Genomic DNA, 14,645 nt, shown 5'->3' with positions numbered 1-14,645 from the left:
TGTCACAAGTGACCAGGGCTTGAAAAGAGACTTTAAAATATCCAGATTTATCCTGAATCTCTTAAACAGTATGGCCAAATGGTAGTTCAGGATAATGAAGCTAAATTTTTTGGATTTAATAAGTTTAGTCTATATCCTAAGCAGAATCTTCAATTATGGAGTTCACACATTACATACTCAGTATCAAAATAATTTTTATAAATTGCATACTTACCCTCATTTTTGCACAGGCATCCTGTGTAGATTCTGTTCCTCGAAGATCTTTGATTAACATGGACCCTAGATACTGTTTAAAGCAGGAAAATAGTAAGTACTTGATAGTATAATTAAGGTCAGCACAAAGAAACAGAACAACTCCATGAGAGGCCATAGTAGTTTATTGTTATTCCTCTGTTTAGAAGAATCTAGCCAGACTAACTGCATTCTCTTGGGAATAGGCAGATAAGGGATTCAAGAGCTGGCCTCTGTTGCTTCCTCTCATGTAGACTTCTTGTTAGAACGCTTCTTCATTTCCCCCTCTACTCTAGCTGGAGCTGCTGCCACATCAGCTGATATTAACTTTGTACGCTTAGTAAACCTTGACTAAACTAAGTAGCAATCGGTAAACATTTATGAGGACCTCAAAATGATGCAACATGGTACAAAAATCAAGAATATACTTACATTGGCTTCATACTCACAGGACTCAAATATAAGTTTTTCTGGCTGATGTTGCCAGTGCTGGACGGGAGCATATGGAGTTGCCAGACTAGGAGGTCTGAGTGTAAGCTTTGATTCACGATGTTCCTCCTACAACACAAATAACTGTTCAAATCAGAATTTTTCACTAGGGACTAATTAATAAAGAAACTAACTACACAGATTACAAATAGATTACATTTATTTCAAGTTATGTATATCTAAATATAACATTACATATATATTTAATTTCATTGTACATTGTGCAATGACAATAAGGTAAACTAAACTACACACACCTGTTTATGCATACAAATATATACAATTCTGCAAAAAGTATAAAAAATAATCACACTAAAATGTTTAAATAAAAATCAATACCGTATTTTTTGGACTATGAGAGGCACCGGAGTATAAGACGCATCACGATTTTGAAGAGGTAATTTTTTTAAAAAAGTATTTGCACTCTGCAGGCCTCCCAAACCCTCTGCATGCCTCATTTTTTGTGACAAACAGGGTTTTGGGAGGCTTGTAGAGTGGTCCTGGGGGCTGGGGGGGGGGGGAAACGAGCAAAAATAGGGCCATCTTTTGCTCATTTTTGCCCTCCCCAGCCCCCAGGAGCACTTTGCAAGCATCCCAAACCCTCTGCACGTCCATTTTTGCAAGGGGGTGAGGTTTCGGTAGGCCAAAAATGCTGTATTCAGTGTATAAGATGCACCCAGATTTTCACCCTCTTTGGGGGGGGGGGAAGGTGACTCTTATACTCTGAAAAATATGGTACTTAAAGGCTTAGTGAAAATCAGGATTTCAAAGACTTCAGCAAAGGTAAGTATGATGTTACTTTCTGAAATTCTTAAAATTTTCAAAGTTTTAGGTTATTGATGAACATTCCAGCCAGAGTTACCTTGTGGTAAATTGAAGGGCCAATTAAATTTATAAACAAAATAAATAAAACGTGTAACTACTGACTTAGCTGGTGCTGTATATGTCCTATGGAAGGAATTGTTAAAAGTCCTATTCTGAGCATGATTGCTTTACAGAATGGATTGAGATAGGCTAATTGGCTAAACTGTGGTCACAGTTTACTTTAACAACTTTTTAGCAACTGCTACTTTAACATCTGTTGCCTAACTAAAACATACATTCATCTGTATAATTATCAATTCTGTGATCACATAATACCTGGTCCCTTTGATGAACTATAATTGCCTCTAGGCACAGTGCCAGTGCCAAACAATACCAAGATAGGGAGACAGAAACTGGCTTGAGTTAATTGGCTACTCCACTGGAGGAGGAAAGAATCCCCAGACACAGTGTCAAGAAAATTCAGAACTAGTCATTCCCCTTTCCAAACATCCTCTTTGGAAATACACACAGATTACTGCTGTTGTTTTTACAGTGAATATCTTGATGTTATAGCCACATTCTGCAGCCAGAGAAACTGATACGGATACTGCAAGTCTGGGCACCTTTTTCTCTGAAGGTTGTTGCTCTGTAGCATAACAGTTTTTGGTTTTCTGCTACTTCTTAAAGTATACAGTAATCTCCAAAGATAAATTACCAACATGATGTAAAGGACTCAGATTATTCTGACCTGTGTCCTAAACTTCTCTGCTCTTGGATAAGATGCAACATCATGGATATTCTCATGTCTCTTCCTCCCAGCATCTTCCAAAGGAAGCAGGAGGTCTGCAGACCTCCCTGTGCAGGAGTCACTATGGCTCAGAGGTGAAGATGTCTGGGATATCAAATCCTGGCACTGAAATTCAAGACATTGACATTTTAAAAAAAACACTTGTTTTGTTGATTATTTTGAAAGTCTTTTGTATGCATACCAAGTAGTTGGCAAAGTTTTATATTATTATGACCATTATTAAAACACATATGCAATCAAGCTACCTAGGCTACCTAGCAATATAAATTATATTAAAACATCCATAGTTAAGGGGGGGGGGAGAACACCCACAATAATATCATAAAACAGTAAAATACTATTGAAACAAATCAAAATGGTCAAGAATCAATAAATACAAATCAAATATTGATGGTTAACAATAATTCCTTGAAGATGTTCGGCAAAACCTGATCTTTTTGCTAACTTTTGCAAGGCCAGAAGCTTTCTGGTCTCATCTTTTGCACTTCTCAGAACTAGAATGCCAGTAGGAGGTGCATTTGATTAAGCCTGTGGTCCCCAAATGGAGCACAAGCACCCTCCACTCAGCACCCTCAATTCGCGTGAGTGGAGCTTTCCACATAGCACAAGCATCCTCCACTCAAGCGACTGGAGCTTCGCGCATGCACGTGCACGCTTGCCCAAACATTTCAAATAAGCCGTGGGCCGGTAGTGGGCCATGACCCTGAGATTGGGGAGCCCTGAAGTGAGCAATCCTGGAGTTATCCTGGTGCCAAACCACATAAAGTTTCATATATCAGATTTAGCACTTTGAATTCCACTTTTTAGTGAGATGTTTTTAAGGAAAATCTATTTATTTTGTAGACCTTCCTTAGTTAAAAAATAAATAAATCTGAATGAGTAACAACACCCATAAATGCAACCATGGTACTATTCTTCACAGTTCTCTAAACTATTACTGAGTAGACATTGAAACATGAAAACTCACTCTTAATTGAGAGAATCTTGGTGGCTTCTGTGGGGGTTCCTCATATGGTCTGTCTGCCAGAGAGGCTATAATACGTTTACGGTGGCCAAGAAGATTCACTTTGAGTACCTGCAGAGACGGACAAACTTAGCAAATACTGTACTGGTGATACCTTACTCAGTAGTAGTAACTGTGAAAGGGATCTTGGAGTCCTAGTGGACAACCATTTAAATATGAGCCAGCAGTGTGCAGCAGCTGCCAAAAAAGCCAACACAGTTCTAGGCTGCATCAACAGAGGGATAGAATCAAGATCACGTGAAGTGTTAATACCACTTTATAATGCCTTGGTAAGGCCACACTTGGAATACTGCATTCAGTTCTGGTCGCCACGATGTAAAAAAGATGTGGAGACTCTAGAAAGAGTGCAGAGAAGAGCAACAAAGATGATTAGGGGACTGGAGACTAAAACATATGAAGAACGGTTGCAGGAACTGGGTATGTTTAGCTTAAGAGAAAGAAGGACTAGGGGAGACATGATAGCATTATTCCAATATCTCAGAGGTTGCCACAAAGAAGAGGGAGTCAAACTATTCTCCAAAGCACCTGAGGGTAGAACAAGAAGCAATGGGTGGAAACTAATCAAGGAGAGAAGCAACTTAGAACTGAGGAGAAATTTCCTGACAGTGAGAACAATTAATCAGTGGAACAGCTTGCCTCCAGAAGTTGTGAATGCCCCAACACTGGAAGTCTTTAAGAAGATGTTGGATAGCTATTTGTCTGAAACGGTATAGGGTTTCCTGCCTAGGCAGGGGGTTGGACTAGAAGACCTCCAAGGTCCCTTCCAACTCTACTATTGTATTGTATTGTATTGTATTGTATTGTTACAAAAGATTATCATGCTATAGCTCTCCATCCCTTCTCTCATACAGTTACAATGCTAAGGTTTATCCTAACAGTGGATGCCCAAATTTCGATCTGAACTGGAATTCAATGAAATATCAACTTACATTTACTAATTCTAGCTCCCAGAGATTTTTCACTGAGTCTATAGAACTATAGCCACTCGACAGAAATGACTGAATGTAATCTTGAAGCCCCAAGGAATCAAGCCATGCAGGAACTGAAGGTTGAGTTCCATCATAGCCTAGAGATTTCACCTGTGAAGAGCACAAAGAGTAGAGCATTATAACTGAACAGCCTTTTAAAACATTTTAGATATTTCAATGTGATTGTTAGGTTGCACTCAACTATGCAAAGCTTTTTGAACAAAAGATATAAATAATTTGTATTAAGTGGAAATAAATCATTGGGCAAATGATTTAATTGGGTATCAGTGGCTTTTCCTCTTTTCCATAAAGTATTGATAGAGTATCAATTATGAAAGGCAAAATTGGTAGGAAGAGGTTTAATATTTTGCCAGTATGTTAATTTTCAGTTCCAAGATGCTACCCAAATAGCTTTTGCATCAGACAACACATACACATATTTTCTGTTCAACTCTCCCCCCCCCTTTTATTTACTACAGCCTTCTGGAATTTAAGAAAAACAAGCAGATTTGTACAATAATACAATATACTTTAGTACTGCCTAAAGATCAGGAAGTTGTCTAAAATTGCTGAAAGAAGCAGCAATTTTTTAGGCTCTAAAGGAAAATCTGGATCATAAATTCTTCACAAGAATTGCTATGTTCCCAAATCTGATACCATCATATGTTGCTTTGAAACGTGGATCTAAATACTGGAGAAAAGGATAACTGCAAAACATGAGAAATTTAAGTGTGTGTATCTGTGTGAGGGGGAATTACTTCTTATACTATTTTCTGCCAGTCTTCTGGGCAAGCTATGTTTGAAGATACCCTGTTATCCAGCTCACTTAATGCCAGCTGCTGCAGCCATTCAGGAAATATGCACATAGAGACACAGTTTTAGCTTCTGGCAGTTTCCCTTTTCATGTGAATGTCTATGGCCATGCATTCCTGTTCTAGTTATGTTATGAACAAAATCCCTATCATAGAAAACTAATGTTAAAGGGTATAATATGATTTGTTCCTATCTCTTATTTATGCATTATTTTCAAAATATAACTTTTAAGCAGCAACAATTTTTTATTGTATCCATTAATTCCATAAGCTGTATGCAGAATTGTGTAAGAACCTATCTGATTCTCCAGTTTACTCCAGGTTTACTGTCTCAAAAAGGTCTTGATTTAAGAAGGAAGTACATGACAAATTCTATGATTTTACACTGAATAGATGGCTTTTGTGTTCTCCCAAATCCTGCCTTATAGAAACCAATGTATATACAGTGCAAGTGGTAAAAATCAGATTGTGCCTTTAAACTTCCCTAGGTTTTCTTGGAAAGGTGATTTAACTATTATACCATACTAATTTGCTAGCTACTCCCAGACTATTATAGATAGAGCACTGTCTTTAATTCTACAAACTGCTGAACTGTCCCCTCAAGGAGACTGGCTTTTACTATTTTCCCCCAGATTATGTATAACCTAACTATATAAATCTGACTTCACGCCCAGGGTACAAAAACCACGACTGCTATTTAGTGAGAAATAATTTAGGGAGAAATTCAAAAATCAAGAGAAAAATCCCATTTATGACTGGTAAAACTTGCCCGCACTTATCTCTTGGAAACATGTTATTTCAATCTATTCCATATAGGAGAAGCATTTCCAATGGCCCTTAATGAATAGGTATAATTTGGCAATTCACAACAATTCAACCAGAGAAATATTCAGCATGGCCATTTGATGCTTTGATACAAGGGTTAACATGCTGTCGATCAGAAAGTTGGCAGTTCAAGACCCAAGCATTGGGTGATGGGGTGAGTTCCCATTATTGCCCCAAATCTTGCCAATCTAGCAGTTCAAAAACATGCAAATCTGAATAGATAAATAGGTAACACTTTGACGAGAAAGTAATTGACCCTCAATATGTAGTCATGCCAGCCACATGACCATGGAAGCGTCTTCAGACACCTCCCTCAGCTAGGAAATGCAGATGGACACCACGCCCTAGAGTTGGACATGACTGAACAGAGAAAACATTTATCTTCCCAATACTGTACAATTTGACCTCCTACATGAACGTTCTTTTATGCTTTTTCAAAAAGTGACAATATTAAATAAACAGGTTATAGTGACATTGGAGAAAAACAGTTCAAAGTTCCCATCTATGCATGAAACTCAGAATGATCCCAAGTAGCAACAGACAGCTGCTGTTGTTTTTAGGCTGAAGCCCATATGAAAGCAGCCTGAAGTCTGCAGGTTGCCCTGCACCTTCATAATCTCAAATTTACTTAAAAGTTTAAGTAATGCTAAATATTTAACATTAATTAAACTTCTTCTGTTAGGGAGTTTTGTTCTTTTTTTAATGTGTTTTATTTTCAAGTCTAGTCTATGACCAAAATAAACTCTATTTTAATATTTTAAGAAATTCCTTGTAGTTTTCTATCCATCATTGCACTGACATTAAAGCACACTTTTTCTGCATATAAACATAGATTATTATTTTAACCTTAGGAAGGGAACGTGCTGCTTGGAGAAGTTTTCTGCGGTGTTGTGGATCATTAATACCAATTTCCCGAAGATCCTGATCTTCCATAACATTACATCCCTACAGGAATAAGAAAAAGACATAGTTAGAAATACAATTCTGCTTAAGACCAATAAATGCAGGACTTACTATGAAACATAAAATTCAACTTCGTGAAAACCTTAAAAGTGCAGCCATAACAATGAATGTTCTTAATATTCTATTCCAGATGATACCAGTGAAATTTGAAAATAAGGTTTTAAATGACAGAGACATATAACAAATCTTACATAGTCTAATAAAAGAACAGAGGGTTAAATTTTACCCTCTTCTCAACCTTAGCTATTTTAAGATATGAAGTCACATGTTCTAAGTTGTCAAGTTTAAGAAACACTGTAGTATTCCAGCAGTATCAAACTTGAAACTGCATTATCAAACAGTTGCCTATCCTGAATTATAGGGTTTATTATTTGGTTTCCTCTATTATAGGAGCATATCCCTAGGGATCTGCACAAATACCTTTGGAGTGACACAAAGAGAAAAAGCTTATAAGAGATTATGTAATAAAAATATATATTAAAACTGGGATAAACACATGAAAAGAATCAGTCCAGAATTATCATTTCTTGGCTCAGTATTAAATATTTATTTTGACAAATAGGAAACTATAAAGAAATTATAGAGCCAGTATGGTTAAGTGGTTAAGATTAGAAACCAGGAGATACTGAATTGTAGTCCTGCCTTAGGCATGAAAGCTAGCTGGGTGACCTTGGGCCAGATTCTCTCATCCCAACCCATCTCACAGGTTGTTGCGGGGAAAGGAGGAGAAAAGAGTATTATGCAATGAATAAATAAAATAACATGATTTGTTTAAATAATGTGCAAAGAACCTGGGAAACCAATAGGAAAACTTTTAATCATATGTCCAAAATAGACATTAATGTTTCTCCATTCTCTCCATTTCTACATATAGCAGTTGCGAGCATGACTAGGATGGATGAAGCTTTCCCAATGTTTGTCCCGATTCAAATTTCCCCAGTTGCTAATTGTGCCTTTAAAAAAATAAATATGCATATTTAATTTTCCTAAGAGAAAAAAAATCCAGTATTATACTTTATGTGATTTTAATTAGAGAAAATGTCGTGAAATGGATAGCTTTAATTTGACTCTCATTGTGGATGCAAAAAGAAGTGGCATGGTTCCATGGCCTGGCATGGGATCAAATAATTTTGCTGAGCTTCCTACATCAAATAAGAGAAGACACAGCATGAGAGCTGGAGGGAATCTGTCCCTGTAGTATATATGGTCAGAGAAAAAGGAAAGATCAACGCTGCAAGGTTACTAGCACAGTTGTTCTCAACCTTTTATTCACCACAGACCTTCTTTAAATACCTTTTATGGCCACAGACCATGGCCACAGACCCCCAAGATTTAACACAATATTTAAATCACAACATTTCTTCAAGCCTTTGCTGACCCCTTGTGATGACATTGCAGGGGCCCCAGGGATCTGTGGACCACGGGTTGAGAACCACTGCACTAGCATATGGAATGTCAGAGCTGTGAACCAAAAGACACTAGATTTTGATGGAATAGAAATGTCAAGATTTAACACTGACATTCTGGCAAACTGTAAAAAGAAATCTCTTGGAATGGATCATTTCACATCAGAGAAGCATCAGACCTTTTATTGTTAGATGCAAGAATCATTACATGTAGTCCTCAAGATACAACCATAATGGAGCCTGTCCATCATGGTTGCATGTTGTGACAGCTGTTAAGTGAGACAGCATTGCTTAATGACCAGCACTCTGCTCTCCCTGCTGTGATCATTAAAAGAATGTGCTACTCATTAAGCAAAGAATAGGAATTCTCAGGGGCAGGGGAGAACCTGGGAAGCCGAGCACAGGCCAAGGACCAAAATATAACTTTGTTTTAAAAACAAGCATTTGCTTTTGAAACAACATGAAAAGAAAGTACTGTATTTTTTAGAGTATAAGACGCACCTTTTTCCCTCAAAAAAGAGGGTGAAAATCTGTGTGTGTCTTATACAATGAATATAGCATTTTTGGCCTCCCGAAACCCTGCCCCCTTTGCAAATATGGTTGTGCATAGCCTATAGGAGGCTTCCAGAATGCTCCTGGGGGCTGGGGAGGACAAAAATGAGCAAAAAACGGGCTGTTTTGGGAAGGACTGCAGAGTGCAAAAACTTGTTTTTTTTAAATTTGCCTCTTCAAAATCTTGGTGCGTCTTATACTCCGGTGATCTTATACTTCGAAAAATACGGTAATCGTAATTGTGATTAATTGTAACTTTTAATTGAACTACATTATTACTACTTTTTATTGTGTATTGTTGTAATGTATGTATGTATGTATGTATGTATGCATGCATGCATGCATGCATGTTGTATCCATTTGGCTGTTGGTGATGACTGTTATTTCCACATGGTGCTTAGAATTGGTTCACTGAAGCCAGCCTCCCATACATTCACAGTCAGTCAGAAAGCACCTATGAATCTACTTTCTTAAAAATATGTTTCCCAAACTGGATTATTCAGAGAAGTCTCTGGGGCTAAATCTTGATTATTTGTCATCTACTGGAAGACACAGGAAGTACTCAATGTCTTCCTGTGAACATTTCCCAGAGCAGGAAAGGACATCTTTCACTAAACCCCTAGATCAGTGATGGCGAACCTATGGCACGCGTGCCACAAGTGGCACGCGGAGCCATTTGTCAGGGCACGCGAGGCGCTACCCTGTCAGCTGGCCAGCTGAGTTCACTTTTTTAGCATGCGCGCGCTGGCCAGTTCACTTTTTTGCCCTGTCAGCTGGCCAGCTGAGTTCACTTTTTTAGAAGCTATTTTTCGCCTTCCCCAGGCTCCAGAGGCTTTATAGGAGCCTGGGGAGGGCAAAAAGAGCCTCCCCCGCCTCCCGGAGGCTTCAGGGACCGTCCGGAGGCTTCCCTGAAGTCTTCGGAACGCTTAAAACCACCCTCCGAGCAAACCGGAAGTGACTTCTGGGTTGCTCGGAGGGTCGTTTTAAGCATTCCGAAGCTTCAGGGACCATCCGGAGGCTTCCCTGACACCTTCGTAATGCTTAAAACCACCCTCCGAGCAAACCGGAAGTGACTTCCGGGTTGCTCAGAGGGTCGTTTTGAGCGCTCTGAAGGCTTCAGGGACGGTCCGGAGGCTTCCCTGATGCCTTCGGAGCGCTTAAAACGACCCTCCGAGCAACCCGGAAGTGACTTCCGGTTTGCTTGGAGGGTGGTTTTAAGCGTTCCGAAGGCTTTAGGGAAGCCTGTGAACAGTCCCTGAAGCCTCCAGAGGGCCTCGGGGGGGGGGGGGGCAGGGGAGGCTCTTTTCGCTCTCTCCAGGATCCTATAAAGCCTCTGGAGCCTGGGGAGGGTGGAAAAAGCATGTAAATATGGGGGGGGGGGCGTTGTGCGCGCATGCGCACTGGGGGATTGCGCATTGCATTATGGGTGTGGTACGCCCGCACACGACCCCCCCGCGCTCCCCCCACTTGTGGCACGCGAGCCAAAAAAGGTTCGCCATCGCTGCCCTAGATACTCTCCACTTTGATTTCTGCTTGGAATAAAGCTTTGAATGTAATGTTTGTTTATGTCTGGGCAGCTTTTTTGCTCCAAACACTGTCTAGAAAAAGAGAGGAATAAAGGTTGGATCTGTCATAAAACCGTGTTTATTATTCAGCTAGCTAGATCATTGACACAGCATTCGTTTCCTGTATTTTTGCGAACAGCGAAGCCAGCATGCTCGTCTAGTATAATTATTTTTAAAAGAAAGCTTCAGCAAGATATTTTGCTAAACAGTTTATAAAAATACAGTTCCCTCCATTAATCAACATCTCTATGGCTTCAACTAAAGCTGATATAAAATGTTGGGAAAATGTTCCCTTTACAAAAATCTGTAGTAATATTTCTTTACAATAGCTCTCCATTTTCTCTATTTTTTTACTGGGCATGTTCAGTAGGCAATAGAGAAGAACAAAGTGATGACTTTTAAAATTATAATTATTGCTTGTTGGTATAATAGGGATATAGTCTGGATTCTAGTGATGTACATGCTTTGGAAATGACTCAAAGAAGTGCTTCAGGTTCATCTGAGCATTTCCTGTATGTTCATTAAAGCAGCCTTTATTTTTTTTCAGGCTTCCATCTAAGTCTGGAAACAGATGCGACTGCTTTAAGTATTTAATTCATTAAAATGAAATGTTCTTTAAAAAGCTACCTCTTTTTTTTCAGGATCTCAGAGCCTAATTTAATGAATAGCAGAGAGGAGCTGAACTCGCGTAACACCAAAGGCAGTTTGTCCAAATCATTTCTGAAGAGTGCCCATCTCACTCATTGCTATCTGAAATTTTAGTTGGATGTATTTATCCCTCAAAACTAATTTCAATTTAATTAGGGAAAATGTTGAACATTATGTACAAATGCTTTTTGTACTACAAATTGCTTAGGAATGCTAAAACGTTTGCTGCATCTATTTGGCCTAAGACAGTAATGCATGCTTATAGATATTCACTGGTTTTGTGAGTGGTAGAAGTCTTCACACTTTGAAATATGATTCACTTTGAAAGGTAAAATGGCAAGCCCGTTTAGCATTTTACACACCACTGGCCAGTCATCTATCAGAACAGCAGGAGGGAAAAACATTCCTTTAGCTATGCAGCTAGGAACACTTCTGTTAAAATTAGTATCGGTGCATTTTCAGTGAAGACAAGCTGAAGTATTACCTAAAGTGTTTTGTTTCCTATCCAACTTCTTAGAAACAATTTATCAAATTAAACAAACCCAGGACTAACTTCTCAAGACAGTTGTAACAGTGGATTTAAGGGAACAGTATAATGAACACAGAGAAAAAGTTATTGATTTTTCCTAATAGTTGAATCATGCAGATAGTGAATATAAAAATATGAAATTCATTATTAATGCAATAACTGATGGTACTCGGCTTTGCATATCCAAACTTTGATTGTCTTGGCCCATACTGAAACCTGAAAAGAAACTCACACATGTAAAAATTAGGCCATCTTATATCTTTCATGCCCTCTCCTTTGTCCTTCGTTTGGTGAACATCAACAACTTAGAAATTAATGGGTATATTAGGTCTTAGTGTATTCACAGAAAATATGGCAACCCTATATGTATTTTTAAGAGATAAAAAGATTTATTCTAGCTATCCAATATCAAAATATATATAGCTTATTTTTTGAACATTATATTCTAAATATATTTCACATAAGCTTTAGAATAGATGTTACATTAATCGGTTCTTCCATTTTTATAATTGTGATTGTTTTGAACATTTATATTATTATTTTATAAGCATATTGTTATGTTTAATCAACAAAAGAAAAGGCATATTTATAAAAGGTAAAGGTTCCCCTCGCACATATGTGCTAGTCAGTCCCAACTCTAGGGGGTGGTGTTAATCTCCATTACAAAGCCGAAGAGCCAGCACTGTCCGAAGACGTCTCTGTGGTCATGTGGCCGGCATGACTAAACACCAAAGACATCCAAGACTCATTAACACTGATAAGGCTAGAATATAAATTGAGAGAAAACCCCACTCCTTACTAATATTATTGATGTTATCTAGTTTTGGTAATGAAATGTCTGCATAAAATCTATGAAGCTCAGAGAGCACCTAGGACCCATCATTTTAACCCTGAGCTACAATTATTCTCCTTTAATGAATATATTCATTATATATTTTCATCTAAACTGTTGCCTGGATTCTGCTTGGAGTAGATGTCCTGAAGGTACTTTGGCACCCAGACATTTAGGGCATTTTGGTTAAACACAGCACTTTGAATTGCACTGGAAACCTATGGCAAACCATTGCAAGGACAGGTGTAACATACCAGTATTTGTGGCATCTGGCACGAATTACACATAAGCCATTGCATTTTGTACTTAACTCTATTTCTGAATGGTCTTTCAAGGAAGCCCCATGTAAAATGCATTGCAAGACTTCAACCAGGGGATTAAAATTTATAATTATGAAAATCCTCAGATCAACCATTGCCCACACAGTATAGTCTACTGTGAAAACTGAAAATCAGTGTTGCACAGATAAAACCTTCTGGATTCTTTTACTATCCCAATACCCTTAGGACCAGAGCTAGATGTTCCATGGGTGGAAATAAAAAGTTGTTCATAAGCCTGCACTGAGTGATAGATTGGCTTAGTAAACTGGTAAAATACCTGACTGAAATGACAAATGTAATTGATAGTTCACTGTATGACTACAATTTCATGAATTGTTTCTACCAAGTACAACATCTGAATTAGCCTTTCAGGCCTACCCCATAGTGTCTGAATTTTATAAAAACAAATAGGACCCTAGCAAGATATTTCCTTCTTTTTCACAATACATTTGTTACCAATGTTATCCACAAACAATTAATCAGTGGAACAGCTAGTCTCCAGAAGTTGTGAATGCCCCAACACTGGAAGTCTATAAGAAGATGTTGGATAGCCATCTGTCTGAAACGGTATAGGGTTTCCTGCCTAGGCAGGGGGTTGGACTAGAAGACCTCCAAGGTCCCTTCCAACTCTACTATTGTATTGCATTGCATTGTATTGTATTGTATTGTATTGTATTGTATAGGAGGGGAATGTGGTATATTACAAAAACCATGGTTGTCTTAATCTGTTTATAAAAACCATAGTTTTTATAAAGTAGCACCTAGCAAACTAGCTTCCCTAGCATTGAGAAAAGAAAAGGGCAGCTGACTATTCCTTTCTTTGACTCCAGAATTTAATTTTCCCACTTACTATATTAATTGCTTAATTTAAATGGACCGTGAATGATATGACCTATTCATTACTCTCTTAAGATCAAGCCAAGGACCATTCACAGGTTATGTTTTATGTTGAGAAATGCAATAACTGCTCTAGAAACATCACTCTCAATTTGGTTACATCTATCAGGAAACCGTAAGGTTCATCATATGCAATATTTACAGAGTATTTTACCCAATCCTCTTACCAAGCATTATTTTTTATTTTAATTTTGTTGGAATCAAAACTGTTTCTAATTTATTTTCAAGTTTTTGAAAATTATCATTGGTGATCCTACAACAGACATGCAGGACACGGGAGGGGCTGGAGCACTGTCGGCGGGGGGAGATGGGGCAATACCAAGAAAGCTCAGATCACAAAAATGAACAAGAAAATCTTTTTGACATAAACTGATCGAAATTACCAATTGAATTAACATGCTGACTATATACTACTATGTATTAATGATTTTTGTTTAGATGTATATTATGAGTATGGAGGGAGGGGGCACCTACCGCACTTCGCAACTGCCAAAATTTGTATACTTTTCCTACTACCTTTTTCCCTGTAAATTTCTAAAAAACTTTGTTTAAAAAAAGAAAAAGAAAATTATCATTGGAATTATTAGTAGAAAGTAATCTATTTTAAACTCAACATAAAGCAGAATATTTCAAGAATTCCTTTCTGATTTTCTATGTTGACTCTATGTTGATATAGTTAGAAATTTCTCAACATTAAGAACAAAATATACACATATTTTAGGCAATGTTATCTACCACGACAAAAAAATGCTGTTTTATCATTCTATGAAAAGAACCTAACTTAATTTATATTATGGCTGAAGCAATTAGCTTAATAGCCATCTGGCAAAATGAAAATCATTACTCAATGTACTTAGTTACCTTGTATATCAGGGAGATTTAATGTAGCTCCTTTGTGCCAATCCGTTACAATTATATAACTCTAAACTCACTAAAAAAAAACCTTGAAAAATTATATTGACAAAATATGAA

The 14,645-nt window shown here is 37.8% G+C and overlaps 1 protein-coding gene across 10 annotated transcripts in view; it reads right to left on the bottom strand.

Annotated features, from left to right (window-relative positions):
* ANKS1A (ankyrin repeat and sterile alpha motif domain containing 1A) overlaps positions 1-14,645 on the bottom strand; it is a 139,632-nt gene that overhangs the window by 12,749 nt on the left and 112,238 nt on the right. For all 10 annotated transcript variants that reach the window (XM_081948532.1, XM_081948536.1, XM_081948539.1 and 7 more), the window contains 6 exons: positions 6,808-6,906; positions 4,286-4,435; positions 3,300-3,407; positions 2,273-2,437; positions 664-789; positions 215-286 (listed from right to left, as the gene is read on the bottom strand). In XM_081948532.1, the coding sequence (XP_081804658.1) occupies positions 215-286; positions 664-789; positions 2,273-2,437; positions 3,300-3,407; positions 4,286-4,435; positions 6,808-6,906 (720 nt within the window). The remainder of the gene's footprint in view (positions 1-214; positions 287-663; positions 790-2,272; positions 2,438-3,299; positions 3,408-4,285; positions 4,436-6,807; positions 6,907-14,645) is intronic.

Source organism: Natrix helvetica, assembly GCF_964273705.1.
Source record: "Natrix helvetica genome assembly, chromosome: 3".
Classification (NCBI taxonomy): Eukaryota; Metazoa; Chordata; class Lepidosauria; order Squamata; family Natricidae; genus Natrix; species Natrix helvetica.
Note: the sequence above shows the minus strand (reverse complement) of the source record. Positions and strands in the feature narration are given on the sequence as shown.